The following is a 17,012-nucleotide window of genomic DNA, read 5'->3' as shown; positions in this document are numbered from 1 at the left end:
GAATAGACAACGAGACTGTACAGAAGAATGATGACCACAATAATGCAGTGGGATTTTTATATTGTCAATAAAAGCATTTTATTAAAATCAGTTGCAGTGTGAAAACTTTAGGGGATGTTATTCCATTTCATACTTTGGTAACACTTCACAATAAAGTCTAAATGCTTAAGAAGTATTTTTCATTGTTAGTTCATGTAAACATTATTGTGAAGTGTTTCCTGTAACTCTCTGATATAACTGGAATCTGGATCGAATGACTGAAACCAAATCAACAAATATGAATTCAAATCAAAGTGACACAACATGACATTTAGAGCACGTTCACAAATAACATTAATCAATATCTTTGAGCAAATCTAATATTCTGTGCACGGTTCACTACAATAGTTCTGTGCAGTGACAAACTAATTTATAAAAGTACAAATATTCCATGTAGTCTCACAAAAATAATCAGAATCTGAAATATTGTAAGGTAGACTACATGTCCAGCTGTGCGATAATTACATATACATGAATATTTATTAGAATGCATAGTGTCCAGTAATTAGCATACGCTAACACACAGTTTGTGCTGTTCAGGATAAATCTACTTCCAGTTTAAATCATATTGATATGTGATATATTTGGTTTCATGATGTTGCAAAGATACAATCTCCAGTAAATGTTCTTAACCCTTGCTTCCAGTTTGACCCAGGTTTGGCAGAGATGAGAGTTATTCACTTCAGACTAAACTAAAACACACTTCATTCTTCACGCTTCGCAGAGAAACATGCTGCTAGAATCTGAAGAAACAGCAAACCAGACGAAATATCAGTGAAGACAAACCACAGAGGCCCGTTCACACCGAGAATAATAACTACAACAGTCTTCAGGTTTATAAGACTATTAATATTCAGTAATATAGATTAAACAGCACTGACACGATCAGAGGAGAACAGAATGATATTCCTGTTTGAACCAGTCTGGACTAAAGCAAGGATCCTATCGTTCCTCTGTCGTTATCATCGTAGTGTGGAGAGATCATTATAAGTAACGTATTTTCCGGAGTGTAAGTCGCACTTCTTCTCATAGTTTGGCTGGTCCTGCGACTTATAGTCAGGTGCGACTTATTTAGCAAAATTAATTTGACATGAACCGGGAGAAAACATTACCGTCTCCAGCCGGCAGAGGGCGCTCTGTGCTGCTCAGTGCTAGTTAATTCTCCTTCTCTCGGCTGGAGACGGTAATGTTTTCTCTTGGTTCTTGGTTTTAAATAAATGCGACTTATATATGTTTTTTTCCTCGTCATGACGTATTTTTGGACTGATGCGACTTATACTCAGGTGCGACTTATAGTCCGACAAATACAGTAATGAATCAATCGTTAGAGTTATCGTTCGTGCTGTGAACAGACCTGTGAAATAGTGTTGATGAAGAGAAACTCAACTCGTGCTCATCTCTAGAGTAACCAGCTACTCTCTAAACATGTTTTCATTACTCTGGTGATGATGTTAACGCGTCAGCATTCGTTCTTTTGCTTGATTTCTTCATTCTGTCGATATAAATGTTGTCATGCAGATAGAAAGCCTGTCATTTAGAGTTTGGATGATTCTTTATCGTCTTCTTCTTCTCCTCCTCATCATCATCATCATCATCGCTTAAGAAGAGCAACGGAAACATTCCCAGAATGCATCCGATAGTGATGCCGATGGCTTTACCCTGAACACACACACACACACACACACACACAGGAGATTAAGAAACTGCTTAAATTCAGATTAACAAAGTGAACACACACACACACACACAGGAAAACACAAACTAACACACACACACTACCGAAGCTCACAAACACACGCAAATTCTCACACACACACACACACACACACACACACACACACACAAACTCATGTGTGCACACTTATAAGAAAATGCTGACTCACATGTGCATGCAAACTCATGTGGGCACACACACACACACACACACACACACACACACGAGTGTCTCACCATGTGTGAGGTGACTCTGGTCTGCCACATATCCACTTGTTTGGGTGTGAGATCAGGAATCTGCATCCCCAAGCGTGTAGCCAGAGCCTCCACGTAACCTGCTAAACTACACACACAGCGTTACTAACACACACACACACACACACACACACACACACACTCAGTGAAGCTGCTCACCCGAGTCCAGCCAGATCAGACACCAGGTTCCCCAGAGCCGCGGCTGAAACACACACACACACACACACACACACACACACACACACACACACACACACACACACACACACACTACTGTATCTCAGCAGAACCAGATCTCTGTAAACACTTCCTCTTCCTGCTGTGTTACTCTCCCATTACACAACAATTAAAGCACTAATGACTTACACCAAGCCCCAAAATCAGCAATAATATAACATGTCCAGACATATTTACATTTAATTTAAAATCAGTACAACAGATAAAGTATCAATTCTTCAGATTTATATGAGATGACATCAGATCAGGGTTTCACAAACTGGAGCTCTTGAGTTATGAAAAGTTATTCATTAAATAAATACAATTAAAATTAAATGCTTACTAACAAATAGATTATAAACTTTAACTGAATTAAATTTTAATACAGATGCATAACATTAAAATAAAAACAAAAAATAATAAACAACCCAAAATAATAATTACTAAAAGTAATATTTGAAACAAGAACAACAAAATGTTTCCAAAAAAGATTAGAGGTTTTATGTAAAATAAATACAAATAACTGAATGTAAAAACTAAATCAAAATTAATTAGATTAAAAATTAAAAAAATGGAATCATGGACTTGAAAAGTTTTTTGGTTTTATTTTAAATAAGAACTTGTCTTCTGTTTTGGCATGACATGTTTTAAACCGGTTTCATGAGATTCACCCACAGTCACCTGAATAAATGTGTGTGTGTGAGAGGGTGTGTTTGAGTGTGTGTGTGTGTGTGTCTCTGTGTGTGTGTGTGTGTGTGTGTGTGTGTGTTAGTGTTTGTGCGAGTGTGTGTGTGTGTATACCTGCCATGGTGGATATTCCCAGTGTCAATCCGATGGACAGTTCGATCTGAGTGCCCTTAAAAAACAGCATCACATGCGTCACAGAGACAAACACAGAGCTTTTGAATAAATGAACATCTAAAACAAGAACATGACTCCAGGACTCCACTCTCTAGAGCTGATGTGTGTGTGTGTGACTCACGGCGGCGATCATGATGGCGTTATCCAGGAAGCCGAAGCCGATGAAGGGAATGGCGTTGTGCAGGAGAACTAGAAAGAAGAAGATCCAGAGCTGAGAGAACAATCAGTGAACGAGTGAAGAGAGCGGAGAGAGAGAGAGAGAGAGAGAGAGAGAGAGAGAGAGCGAGAGAGACTCACTGTATCTGAACTGAGCGGCCGTCAGCGGAGACGATTCCTCCGAGTCTGAAACACACACACACACACACACACACACACACACAGCCGTTATGTGATGCTGCGCTAATATAGAAGACACCAACTAGCAGTGAGGAAACATTTTCATTAAATAAAATAAAAACAAGAATGTGTTTTACTTCCATTTTACTTACCTATTCTTTTTTACTTAAGAATAGTTATTTAATGTTATTGCCATGTCAGCATCTTCAACTGAGGTGGAATAATAGAAGCATTACATAAACGCTAAACAAACACAAAGCAGCTTCACAGAAACTCATGATGTAGATGTTACACTATGATAAACCTGCAGTCACATATCCAGAGCTCCAGATGAGCTCCAGTAGTTCATGAGAGGTCACGGAGGTCAAAGGTCACACCCTCACCTCTGACGTTACGATCTTGAGTCTGATTATACACACTGCTCTAGTGTACAGGAAGTGAATCAGCAGAGATGCTGCAGGAGATAGAGCACGAGTCGAGTTTATACTCAACACAGAAGAAGAAGAAGAACAGGATCCCAAACACACACACAGGGGAAACTGATGAGTGCATGAGGGACGGTCAGTCACATGACTCACGTCACCATAGCAACAGCAGCTTCCTGACACTGCTGTTATTACATACATCAAGAGACCGTTCAGATCTCAATCAACTACAACATTTTCAGCACTTAAAAAAAAAAATTAACAAAAAAAAAACGTATTTATTTTGGCTGTGACAATGCAAAATTTCTCACTTTCATTTAGTTTGAATGCACATTAAAAATTAAAAAAACGACAACAAAAAAACAGAACAAAACAAAAACCTTTTAACTCGAATGAAAATAAAATATATTAAGACAAACTATAATAGTAAATAAATGATATTCTATGTGAAAGGTGATAATGTAATGTGATAAAAATAAAAATATCCTATAATATAAAATGTAAAAATAAGCTACATAAAATATTGAATTTTTTTTTTATTAATTATAATCTTATAATTGATATATTAATAAAGCAATATTATACACTATTATACATTAATAGTCATCATATATATATATATATATATATATATATATATATATATATATAAAAACATAAAAATATGACAATATTGTAAAAAAAAAAGAAAGAAAAGAAAAGTATTTATGTATGAAAGGTGATCATGGTTCTCCCTCTCTGTCTCTCATACACACACACACACACACACACACACACACACACACACACACACACACACACACGTGTAAATTGTGTTCCGAAGACAAACAGATCTTTTACATATTTGGAAGGACATGAGGGAAAGTGATTAACGAAAAAAGGTTTATTTTAGGGAGGAGTATCCCATGTCTTAACTAAGGATAACTAAAGAGAAATTATAGTTAAGTGTCGATCTTTATTACTCTTCTGCACTTTAATCTGTTTGAAAGGGTCTGAAAGGGGTGAGGGTGGAGGTCAGCCCGGTTGACCCGGGTTCTGTCGCTAGACTACAGTACAGTACCTTGAGTCTTGGACTCGAAGCTCTGCAGCTCCTTCAGTAAGCAGCTCCGGGTCACCGGGCTCAGGCTGTACACGAACTCGCGCGCCTGACTCGGGAGCTCCAGCTGCTCCGGGTTGATGTTGCGTCGGTGTGTCCCGAGGAACCGGGCGTGTAGGTGACCCGGACCCGGCGTGTGACGGGCCACGAGCGAGCGCAACACAGCCAGCCGGATCATCGCAGAGCAGAGACTCACTGTTGACCGGAACACGCCCTGTTTCACATGAACGAGCCGCCCGGGACGCTACAGCGCGAGGATAGGAGCCGCGCCTCTCGTGCGCTCACACTGTCCGGTGTGTGTGAGGGGTGAAAACCGCAATCACTTCGCTGACTAAGCAGACAATCGTGTCCGAACCAGAATAACCCGATCCGGGTGCACATGCCTTTCCACTCCCAGCGTAAGAAACGCAGTGGATTCCTCTTACACGATGTTTTTAGCGTTATGATTCATTGTTGTGTTCAAAAACACGTGAGACTTTCCACACGCGCTGACGCACGGTCACATTGCATGATGGGAAATGTAGTCCCGCACCGCAGATGCTTCATGGGAAATGGTGTCGATGACGAGGCTAGATTCAGAAAACTACGGAAGCTCGATTCAGCCACGTAATAAAAAACGAATCATTCTTTGGCAGGTCATAGTTATGAGATGAAAAGTCCAAACTATAAAAGTTATGATACAGTTAATACATTTTTATCTCATAGATTATTTTTTTGTCTTAATTATTACTTTAAAATCTTGTAATAATTACTTTAAAGGCATAATTTTGATTTACCAAAGCATATTTTTTTCTTCTTAACTGGCTGAAATGGGCTTCCATAGAAAACTGACGAGTGAACAGAATTATGAAAGATCTGAGTGTGGTTGTAAATTGTATATTAACATGAATATGTCATCATTGATTTTTAACAACAGCTGAATATCAGTAAGTCACAGAATTTGACATCTGTCTGCATATAAACATTAATCCTGCCCATTAAAGATATTTTACACATAATGGGTCTCATTCACGAAACACGAGCAGAACGAATTTTTGTGTAAATCGCGTGTAAAGTGGTTTTGGCGTAAATTTTCGGATTCATTAAAACGTTCGTATTTTCCAAATGTTAGTTGGTACGAAAGAAATCTACACCTGCTCCCAGCCACGCGTAAATAGTGCGTTTAACTTCTGAATGTTTTGCTCATTAATACGGCTGCATTTTAATTCACCTTAATCGGGTACATATTTGCACAGCATTTTGAAAAATATATATATATATATATATATTAATTACATACGATTTTTCTTTTAACTTTTATTATGAGAGCCAGTAATAGGATCTGTAATATGCTGCCAAACTTCCTTTTTTAGGACCTGATACGCCACTAGTACGCTTGAAAATAAAATGTGGCATTTTGAATGAACTTCTGATAATAAAACTTCAATTTCTGCAGATGAGAAATGTTTCTTTTTCAGTCGCTTTTGAGAAGACATGTTGAAATCCTTCGTTTGGTGTCATAATATGATGCTCATATATAGTTGTCAGTCGGATTTAATGGGCGGGATTTATGGTAATTGAGAGTGAGCGTGCACGCGCGTCCCATTTACGACTGATTGGAATTCATTAACACACACACACATTTCACTATCACATCTGATGTTTACGAAGTTTTTGTGAATCAGGAGAAGAGTTTTCGGGAAGTTCTCTTTACGCGCAAATCACTCAGATATTTACTCGTATATTTACGAATGTTTCATGAATGAGACCCATTGATTTTAAAATTGCTCCATGTGGTCAGTCTTCTAATGCATCTAAAGATTCAGGTTTAAGTGAATTAAACATAATGATAGCTGAATGACATTTAAAAACCTGTGAAGAAACGAACAACAACAAAGAATTTCAAAAAATATAATCAAGTGCAAAGTTCCAGATCACTTCGAACATAGAACTTTATCTTAATCATTTTATTTACAAAAGAACTAAAGCAGGTGATTTATTTACATCAGTCCTCTTGGCAAATCAACAGTTTAACCTGAAATCAAACACACATCTGATCATGGAGTTACTGCATCCAACAAAAACACAAGAAATCAGAAAAACCAAATGCTGTGTTTTGTTGAAACGTGTTAATTGCATTGTAAAATGTGCCTGGCAGGTTAAAGAGCAACACCGTATGATACTATCAGATACTGAGGAGAGCTGAAGGATGTTGCTGGAGAGCGTAATATAGATCAGTCAAACTGAGATTAACAGCTGATTCAGCTTTCTCCAGTGGACAACTGTCAAACGTCAGTGTATCAATCTTTTATTACATGTACAATAATGTACACAACTATAAGAGAGGTCACTCAAGAGACCAGTAGTGATCATATCGAGGTATACTGCGATTACAGTAGCACGTCACTCTTTATCGTTCAGCCAGACATGATCAGGAAAAACACAAGATCAGCCCTTTTATAAGAACACAAAAAAAATTAAAAAGCATAACGTCCCTGATCTCGCAAAAAAACTTTTTTTTTATTTATTTAAGTATCTGCGCTGCTTCAGTTGGAGTCCGTGTCGTCGTTAATGTACTCTTCTTCTACGAGCGTCGCGCCCGGATGAGTCCCCCACTCCTCCTCGTCGTACTCGATGCTGTCGTTGTCCTCCAGAAGATCGTTCTCAGGCTCCGCCCCTCCGGCAGCCATATCTGCATTAGCCCCGCCCTCCTCCTCCTCCTCAAACTCCGCCCTCTCCTGTCCCTGCGCGGCGTATCCGTTGTTGTTAGAGAACGTAGTGTGCTCGTTCCCGTCGTCCTCGATGTAGACACGCTGGTGGCACATGGGACACGTGTCTTGAATGTACAGCCACTTGCGCAAACACAGTGCGTGGAAATAGTGGTGGCACGGAGTAATGCGCGCAGACGTGGTGAACTCCTGATAGCAGATCGCGCAAACATCCTCGATCTCCCTCAGCTGTGCACCTTTGACCTCCGGGAGCGAGTTGATCTTCTTGACGGCGGTGCGACGATTGATAAACGTCTTCCAGCCGTTCCTCGCCTGCAGGTAGATGTTGAAATACGCGTGCAGGCACATCATGCAAGCGCGGATCTTACTTCCAGACTCGAACATCATCGTATACGCGCCGTTTCCGAACATGATTACGCCGAAGACGAACTCGATGACGTTGCCGGTGGAGCGCACGTAGTAAACGTAGTCGTCCAGCTTCTCCCAGAGCACATTGTAGAAGCCGTCGATCATGAACAGAGCGTAGACGGTGAGCGAGACGAGGACTTTGAGACAGAGCTCCACGCAGAACGCGGTGACGGCGAAGAGCCACGTGTTTAGCACGTAGTGATGCCACAGAATGTAACTGAGCAGGATGGGCAGCGCAAACAGGGCTAGCGACACCAGCAGGACGGGAACATGTCTGCGCACTGAGGAGACGTGTGAAGCACTTAGCGACATGAGCACCGGATCTGTCATTCCATGGATAAAATGTAGAATTGCCGTTAGCAGAAGGCACATATTCCGGCTAAGCCGGATCAGTCGCTCCTCAGGATCCAGTCCACTTAGTCCCGTCTGCAAGGCTAGGATGAAGAACAGCACAGGTGCAACAAACCCCAGTCGCTTATCTTCCTCCTCGGTTGAGCCGATGAATGCTAAGATGCTAAGTCCCAAGTAATGCGCGAGTGACGAGATAACTGCGCTCATACCCAACACGGTGAGCGTCGAATCGCAGCCGCTGATGATCAAGTTGCTGGTTAAGTCCCAAAACAAGTCCCAACCGAGCTGCAGGCCGCTTTCTGAGCGGACCACGCGCACTACGTACACTAGGATGATAGCTTGCGCCGTCATGCGCGTTAGCCAGAAGACGCGCAGGATGTCGGGGAAGCGAATACGTTTCCAGGTGTCCTCCAGCAGCAGCTGCAGGCCGTAGATGCGGTACATGTGGCGCAGGAGTAGATAGACATAACGGCACGAGTAGTAGAACCACTTGAGCTTCCACAGAAGATTAACGGCCGCGTGTGCAGCGAGAACTGCCCCTGACGCTAGCGCTAGCGCCTGACGCATGTGCGCCGGGAGCTCCAGCATCAGCCCGCACAGCGGAGCCATGATGTCCAGCACCAGCAGCGCGGCGCAGAGCGACTGCACGTTCAGAAGAGCCACGTAGCCCAGTCCCAGCAGCAGCTGCAGCAGCGCCAGGCCCAGCCACAGTGTGGCTCCACTGCGCGGCAGCAGCCCGAAGCCCAGCGCCGCTCGGTTATACGCGCTGTAGAAGTCAATGTGAGATGTGCCGTAGTAGTTGATGAGGACTGAAGCTGTGCCCAGCAGAACGGCCACGAACAGAGTGTAGAACTTGAACAGGGACTTCTGAGAAAGCACCAGAACCACACTGGAAACCAGAATACCTGGAAATGAGAGGATGAAAATCAGCGTTCGCATCGCAACAATACAGCAGCATGCATTACACAACAAACTCAATTCAGCAGGAAATATTGTTTCATATGTACTTTTTACCTGGGAATATTCTGCTGGTGAAATGCTGTTATTTCAGTAGGAACTTTCCGCATACAGATGTCGGAATTTTTTACCAATTTTTACTAATATAAAGCTTAGTTTGGAAGATGTGCTAACTAATAACCTTTTTTTTGTGAAATTTCGCTAATGTGACCTACCACATTTTGGTAAAATGTATATACTATTAAAGTTTTTATAAATATTTTTCATTATCCTTTATCTTTGAACTTGGAATTGCGAGAAAAGTATGAAGTGTGGGATAAAAAGTCGCAATTACCTTTTTAATGATTACATTTGTGTGGTGAAAAGAAACAAATTTGAATTGCGATATATAAATTTGGAATTGCGAAAAAAAAATATGACATGGGATAAAAATTCGCAAATTCCTTTTTACATTTTTTCATTATGTGCTGGAAACAAACAAAAATCAAAATTACGATATAAACTTGGAATTGTGAGAAAAACTACGAAGTGTAGAATAGAAATTCACAATTACATTTTTGTTTTTTCTGAGGTGGTAATAAAAATAGTGCAAAACTGCGCTATGAACATAACTGCGCAATATAAACTCAGAATTCACATTTAAACTGTGGGATAAAAACTCGCAATTACCTTTTTAAATTTTTTATTCTGTAGCGATCACAAAAAAATCTACACGCCTGTAGATTTCAATTACACGATTTGTGTTTCTGGAAACATATGCAAAATAGCACATACTTAATTATATAATGCCTCAATTTAATATTTATACAACATTTAATTAAACCTATGCTGTGATCAATCAGCTGGAGAGGTATAATGAGATCTAGGAGTGAACATCTGTACCCTAAATAGTGAAGTAGCCTAACTAGTGTGAGTTCTGCTGAGATGTTATCTCTGTGTGACAGTTTGTGCTGTCAAACTGAATGAACCCGATTAGAGAGCATTGCGTCATATGGGTGACCGAAGATCTGACAGTCCGGTTTCTCTCACAAACACACGGAGATCAAACCGTGATATAAGAGCAGATTCGGTTCCGTTCAGGCCCGCTTCACCGATATAAGCTCATTATCTCTCAGTACACACGAGTACACACGAGCATTGACGGCCGAGCCGACCCCGAGTCACAGCGGAGAGCCCGTACTCACCCAGCGCACGGATTAACACTCTCCCGGTGGCTCCGGTCCATCCGGTACCGGGGTCGGAGTACGAGTTGAATAGGGCGTCGATTATAAAGACGCTCGGGACCCGCAGAACTACATCCAGCACTGCCAGGACGTGCTGACCCAGCCGCCCGTTAGCGGAGGCCATGGCGCTGATGCCGGTGTCCGGAAACCGCGGGGTTCGGTGTTGGGACTCGGTTCGGTGTCACACAGGATCTCCGCCGGTCGCCATTTTGGCTCTGCTGCTGTTGCTACGTGAGGAACGCGGAAGTGACAACGCACATGCGCAGAATACAGAATACTACACCACAGAACTGACTCGGGTTTAGTATCCACACGACTATTGTATTAATACTGCAATTTTTATGCAAATATTTATATATTTGTATATCTTATGTTTATTACTAATTTATATCTAGCTTTAGTAAAAAAAAAATTTTTTTTTAAAAATAACCGTTACGTTATATTTTATATTTACTGATACTTATTTTTAATAATGACAGACATTTAAAAAATATATCAATACAATTTAAAATGCATTTTCAATTTATTTATAATATCAGTAGCAACTAAACAATAATTATAAAACATTTACAGCTTTTATTAATTGTTATAAAAGTGTAGGCTATTTATATAACTCAGGGTCGCTAAAGACAAAAAAAATAAAAAATAAATAAAATGTTACTATGAAAATGTTAAGCATTAATTGCATGTAGATCCCGCACCACACTCTTTAAATAAATACAAATAAAAGCTAAAAATAAATCTGTAATATTTTTTCTATTTTAAATGTAAAGCTGAAAAATGCATGTCAGGTTAAAACGCATTTTAAAAATGATATGCATGAATTAATGTTTATTATTATTGCTATGATCTAAAAATGAATACTTACAAATAAACTTTTTTTAATGTTTTGAATCGTATTTTATTTTTAGATTTTAATGTTTAATTTTACTTTTTTAAATTTAGTTTTGTGCCTTTATGTGCTTCATTGTATTTTTTAATATTTAGATTTAATACAGTTTAATTTCAATTTGTTTTTAGTTTTATTTCCAGTTTAAATTAATATAATGAATGCATAAATAATATTTTTTTAATTTAAAATAAACAAAAAAATTAAAGAATACAATGCAGAAAAAATATGTAAAATTAATTTAGGACTGAATTTAATCAAAATAGTTAATGAATTTTTCATAATTGGTTTCATTAAGTAATTTGTTTATTTTCTGCAGGGCTGGCTCTCCTCATTTTAGGTCTTCAACTTCAACTTATTTCATTTGCAAGTGCAACATGTCAACAAGTTTTTCATGTAATATATACCTGTAGATATAATTTCAGCTTTATTTTTAATGAACACAAGTGGTTGTAATACCAATAATAAGCCAGAACAGTACACTTGTCTCTCGTCACATTTATTGTACACAAGCGTGTGAAAGCAGCAGTCGTCCTCATGAAGTGTGTTTGAAGAACAGCCTCGAGGTGTTGTTGTAGATGGTTTCAGCGAGGTCCAGTGGATCTTCTTCCCTGACGGCAGCCATCACCTCCAGCACCTGTCTGTAATCAAACACACCTCCGCTATCAGAAACACACACACACACACTCACTCACACACACACACACACACACACACACACACTCACATGATGTGGCACGGCTCGTTCCTGTCCTTCACACAGTGTCCCTTCTCCCACTTCTTCTTGGTGGGGAACGTGGTTTTGATCCGTTTGGCTCCGGCGTGAGTGTTTTTAATGCTGCACCACGGAGCATCTGCAGAAACAAGATGTTACTGAGCTCTCTCCGTAAATATGAAGAGTCAAGCAACAGATTAAGATTAAGATCATCATATTATTCTGATTTCTGAAGATCATGTGACACTGAAGACTGGAGGAATGATGCTGAAAATACAGCGGAGCATCACAGAAATACATTACACTTTAACACAGATTCACACAGAACACAGCTGATTTGTGAGTGTTAATGTGAACCTGTTTCGATCATCAGTCTGTCGGTCGGGATGGACTTCATCACCTCCAGATTCTCTGCTGTTTTCAAGGAGCTGAGAAACAGAAACAGAAAGAGTCACTGATGAACGAATCCAGAGACAAACATCATTTAGCCTTCAGTGGATCTCACCAGCCGTTGATACCGATGTACAGATCCAGATCAACCAGAGCCGCCGCGTCCTGCTGAGAGCCGTCGAACGAGTGAACCTGACACACACAGGAGGAAACACAGATCGGGACAAAAGATAGATGAAGAATTACACTCCTGTCTTTTAGATTATTTCCATAATTGATGAATTTTGCAACATTAAGAGGCTTGTGACTTTTACATGCAGCCCGCTCATCAACATCAGCACCACAACACTGGACCAATCAGAGGAGGCTAAAGAGCCTGAACTGTATAGCATTTATTTAAGAGGTTATCACAACCTGTTTCTTAAAAAAAGAGCCTGGAGAGGAATAGCTTAGTCACTGAATATATCTGGAGATATCATGACTCAAACACACATCACAAATGTTTTTAGACACAAACACACTTCCTGTTTGAACGGCCTCTAACACTGTTATTTTCCTGTGAAGCTGCTGTGTTGAATAAAGTGCTGTAGAAATAAACATAACGACAAACACTCACCACTCCACCGACACACCGCTCTCTGTTCCTCTTCATGATGTCTGTGAGAGAAACACACACACACACAGTGTTTATGTCAGAACACTGTCACACACACACACACACACTCGTCCAGACGAGACTCACCCAGGAACTCTGCGTGTGCGTTCCTGCAGTGGAGGAACATGGGTAACCGTGTCTCTTCTGCCAGATCAAACTGCCGCTCGAAGTACCTTGAGAGAACCACACGTGATGAACACAACCACTCAGACATCACCAGCTGAATCCGTGACACACTCACCTGAGCTGCGTTTCTCTGGGACAAAACTCCAGCCTGTCGAAATCTGTGAAGAGTCAGACCAGAGATCAAGTGTGAGGACGAAGATGAAGTCATGATGTGATGATACAATAGTTATGATGTGATGATTTCATGATGTGATGTTATGATGATGTCATAATGTGATGATGATGAGGTGAAGAAGATGTCATGATGATTTGATGTGATTTTTTGATGTTGATATGGATGTGATGATGTGATAATATTATGATGATTATGATGATTATGTGATGTCATGATGTGATGATGTGGGGAACATGTGTTGATGATACAATGATTATGATTTCATGATGATGATGAGAGGAAGATGTGATACTGTCATGATGTGATGATATGGTGGTGATAATGTGATAATGTTATGGTTATGTTATGATTATGTCATGATGATTTGATGTGATGTTATGATGATGTGAGGAAGATGATATGATAATGTTATGATGATTATGTGATGATGATGTCATGATGATTTGATGTTGTGTTATGATGATATGATAATGTCATGAATCTGATGATGAGGTCATAATGTGATGATGATGATTATGTGATGATGTCATTATATGATGATTTGATGTGATGTTATTATGATGTGAGGAAGATGTGATACTGTCATGATGTGATGATGATGACGATGATATGGTGGTGATGATGTGATAATGTTATGATGATTATGTGATGATGATGTCATGATGATTTGATGTGATGTTATGATGATGTGATACTGTCACAGATCTGATGATGAGGTCATAATGCGATGATGAAGATGAGGTTGTGATGTGATGATGGTGTGATGGTGTTATTACCGAGGCCACACTCTCCCACAGCGATCACCTTCTGTCTGTTACTGAGGCTCAGATCCAGAAGAGAGGACAGGTACTGATCCGAGTCCTGCTCGAACTCAGCGCAGCGCGTCGGGTGACAGCCCACTGTACTGAAGAACTCCTCTGACATACAACAGATACTAATGTATCAATACATCTATAGTGCACCAATTAGAAAACATGTTACAGATGTGTCACATGACCACATTATGTTGCATGTTTAAGTTAACAAACTGCATTTGTTTATTATCTCTGATATAAATAGGCTAGGGTTATTTTTAGAGATTGGCAGATATCAATCTTTTTTTTAGAATCATTCCATTTATCAGTGAATGGACCAATATTAGAAAATCTGACATCTGATTATGGAGAAATGCTTAAAAATGTCTTGATTGTGGGAGTGATTGTGTGTGGATGTGCACCTCGAGTCTGAGCGAGTCTGAGCGCGTCTCTGCTGTCCTCCAGGTTTCCTCCAGTGATGATGAACTGTGAGGAAACATCAGGATCAGTCTCTCTCTCATCACATGTGAGTTATGCATGATGAGCTGTGTTTAGCTGACCTTCTGCACGCCCACCTTCAGCGCTCTCTCGATGACCTGAGGAAAATCATCTGACCATGGAGAGAATACACCCTACACTTATATCCTGACACACTCGGAAATATCTCACATATAGAATCACAATACTGAATTGCAATTAGAAACTCTCTTCATGCACTTCTCATGAATATTCAGAAACTGATTGTAGATTATTGTAATGATCTAATAATGGGTGTTATGAATTCTAATGAGCTGTCATTACCTTCATGTTTCTGAGTTCCTCTGTAAACTCCTCTGAACATCGGGTCTGTCAGATTAATGCCAATATCTGCACAAACACATCATTCATCTGTAAACGTGACTGATTCTGTCTGTACCATAGTAAGATCTGCTGCTCAGTGTTTACTATGGTACATAATCGCGCGTTTATCAAATCATCACATTATGAGGTTCTGTTAGCGACAGCGTCTCTCACCTATGAATCTGAAGTTTGTCATTTTGATTTTTGCAGCAGTAGAAAAATAAAACCTGCAGGCGCTTCTCACCGCGTCCATAAACAGAGAGAACACGTGGTGAAGTGGGCGGGGCTTCGCGGCCCGGAAGCGGTCGATCGGTTGTCTAAAATAAATAATAATTCTAGACTGAATTTGAATATTATACAAGCATAGTACTTTAAATAGAAGATTTAAAGTCGAATACTCTTGCTCAAGCCATCCAGCTGCCTATTTCTCGTTGACAGCTGTCACGTGTCTCTGTGACTTTTCTCAGCGCTGCTCAGGATGAACCAATCAGAATCATCTTAGATTATTACTGGAGAAGGATTTACAGTTTATTGTGAATTCTGGCACATATTTATACTTATTGTCAGAATGGAATTAATATTTTTAAACGAGTATACTTTGTTATGCACAAAATTATATGCTTCTAAAAAACATTTAAAAGTCCCCGAGCGCCACCTGGTGGAAAAATACAAACACGCAATTACAAATAGGGTTTATTATATAAAATTTTGTTGCTTGAACACATTTTGCAAAACTTCGCTCATTGTGCCAAAACTCTACACACAAGTAAACATGACACAAAACTGGGAGATATACCATTCACATCTGTGTCAAATTGAAACTCTAATATCAAAACCTAAACTCTGCTATCAAAACCTAACATTCCTTTGTCAAAATGTAACTCTGATGACAAAATGACACATACTTGCATCATATGCACACACTTTCAGATCAGGGGGAACACACGTGTCTACTTTATATAAAACACTGCAGTCTTTGATTTTCACTGTTTATTCAGAAGGTATATTTTCAGGAGGCACATTTTCAAACAACCAAAAAAGCAAATAGGCCTGCTCAATATTGTACATTGCAGCACTGTACATTGCAGTAACATGAACTCAGATAAAGCAAAAAAAAAAAAAAAAAAAAAAAAAAATATATATATATATATATATATATATATATATATATATATATATATATATATATAAAATTATGGCAATTGTGCATTCGTGGGCTCATAGATCCATCCGTCTATTGGCCTCATGGACATCGCAGGCAATGTCTTCTCCCGCTAGGCACCAGGGAAAATATCCCCTTGCATGTGGAAACCATCCATGGATTGCTGGAAATGACCTGCTCCTTGCGTCAGACCAAGGCTGCATCTCATTTCTAGTCTTACTTGATCTTAGTGCTGCGTTCGACACCATAGATCATGACATACTCATAGATCGATTACAAAACTATACAGGTATTCAAGGGCAGGCTCTAAGATGGTTTAGATCCTGTCCGATCGCTACCATATTGTTTAATTTAAATGGGGAGTCATCTCATTTATCATCAGTAAAATATGGAGTGCCACAAGGATCCGTCCTAGGTCCCCTTCTAATTTCAATATACATGTTGCCCCTTGGTAATATTATTAGAAAATACGGGATTAGCTTCCACTGTTATGCTGATGATACTCAGCTATATATCTCAACGAGACCAGATGAAACTTCCCAATTATCTAAGCTAACAGAGTGTGTTAAAAATGTAAAAGATTGGATGACAAATAATTTTCTCCAAGTAAATTCGGATAAGACAGAGATACTAATTATTGGACCAAAAAACACTACACAGAATCTTGTAGATTACAAT

At 39.7% G+C, this 17,012-nt stretch overlaps 3 protein-coding genes across 3 annotated transcripts; all 3 read right to left on the bottom strand.

Moving 5' to 3' along the window:
- Nucleotides 1–51: 51 nt before the first annotated feature.
- On the bottom strand, nucleotides 52–5,492 carry tmem65 (transmembrane protein 65). The gene is made up of 7 exons (XM_026232367.1): nucleotides 4,906–5,492; nucleotides 3,382–3,426; nucleotides 3,206–3,273; nucleotides 3,025–3,079; nucleotides 2,167–2,209; nucleotides 1,990–2,095; nucleotides 52–1,698 (listed from the first exon to the last, which is right to left on the bottom strand). The coding sequence occupies exons 1-7, from the start codon at nucleotides 5,117–5,119 to the stop codon at nucleotides 1,570–1,572; spliced, it is 660 nt and encodes a 219-aa protein (XP_026088152.1). The 5' UTR covers nucleotides 5,120–5,492; the 3' UTR covers nucleotides 52–1,569.
- A 1,325-nt stretch (nucleotides 5,493–6,817) lies between these two features.
- On the bottom strand, nucleotides 6,818–10,910 carry rnf139 (ring finger protein 139). The gene is made up of 2 exons (XM_026232362.1): nucleotides 10,550–10,910; nucleotides 6,818–9,313 (listed from the first exon to the last, which is right to left on the bottom strand). The coding sequence occupies exons 1-2, from the start codon at nucleotides 10,710–10,712 to the stop codon at nucleotides 7,467–7,469; spliced, it is 2,010 nt and encodes a 669-aa protein (XP_026088147.1). The 5' UTR covers nucleotides 10,713–10,910; the 3' UTR covers nucleotides 6,818–7,466.
- Nucleotides 10,911–11,887: 977 nt separating this feature from the next.
- Nucleotides 11,888–15,483, bottom strand: tatdn1 (TatD DNase domain containing 1). Its single transcript, XM_026232361.1, has 12 exons — nucleotides 15,347–15,483; nucleotides 15,134–15,199; nucleotides 14,893–14,942; nucleotides 14,755–14,818; nucleotides 14,315–14,455; nucleotides 13,479–13,521; nucleotides 13,325–13,410; nucleotides 13,199–13,239; nucleotides 12,698–12,774; nucleotides 12,550–12,620; nucleotides 12,205–12,331; nucleotides 11,888–12,118 (listed from the first exon to the last, which is right to left on the bottom strand). Exons 1-12 carry the CDS (start codon nucleotides 15,423–15,425, stop codon nucleotides 12,013–12,015), a joined length of 951 nt encoding a protein of 316 aa, XP_026088146.1. The 5' UTR covers nucleotides 15,426–15,483; the 3' UTR covers nucleotides 11,888–12,012.
- Between the last annotated feature and the right edge of the window lie 1,529 nt (nucleotides 15,484–17,012).

This window comes from Carassius auratus, chromosome 44 (assembly GCF_003368295.1).
Source record: "Carassius auratus strain Wakin chromosome 44, ASM336829v1, whole genome shotgun sequence".
NCBI classification, from domain to species: Eukaryota; Metazoa; Chordata; class Actinopteri; order Cypriniformes; family Cyprinidae; genus Carassius; species Carassius auratus.
The sequence above is the reverse complement of the archived record's forward strand: the minus strand, read 5'-3'. Positions and strand labels throughout refer to the sequence as shown.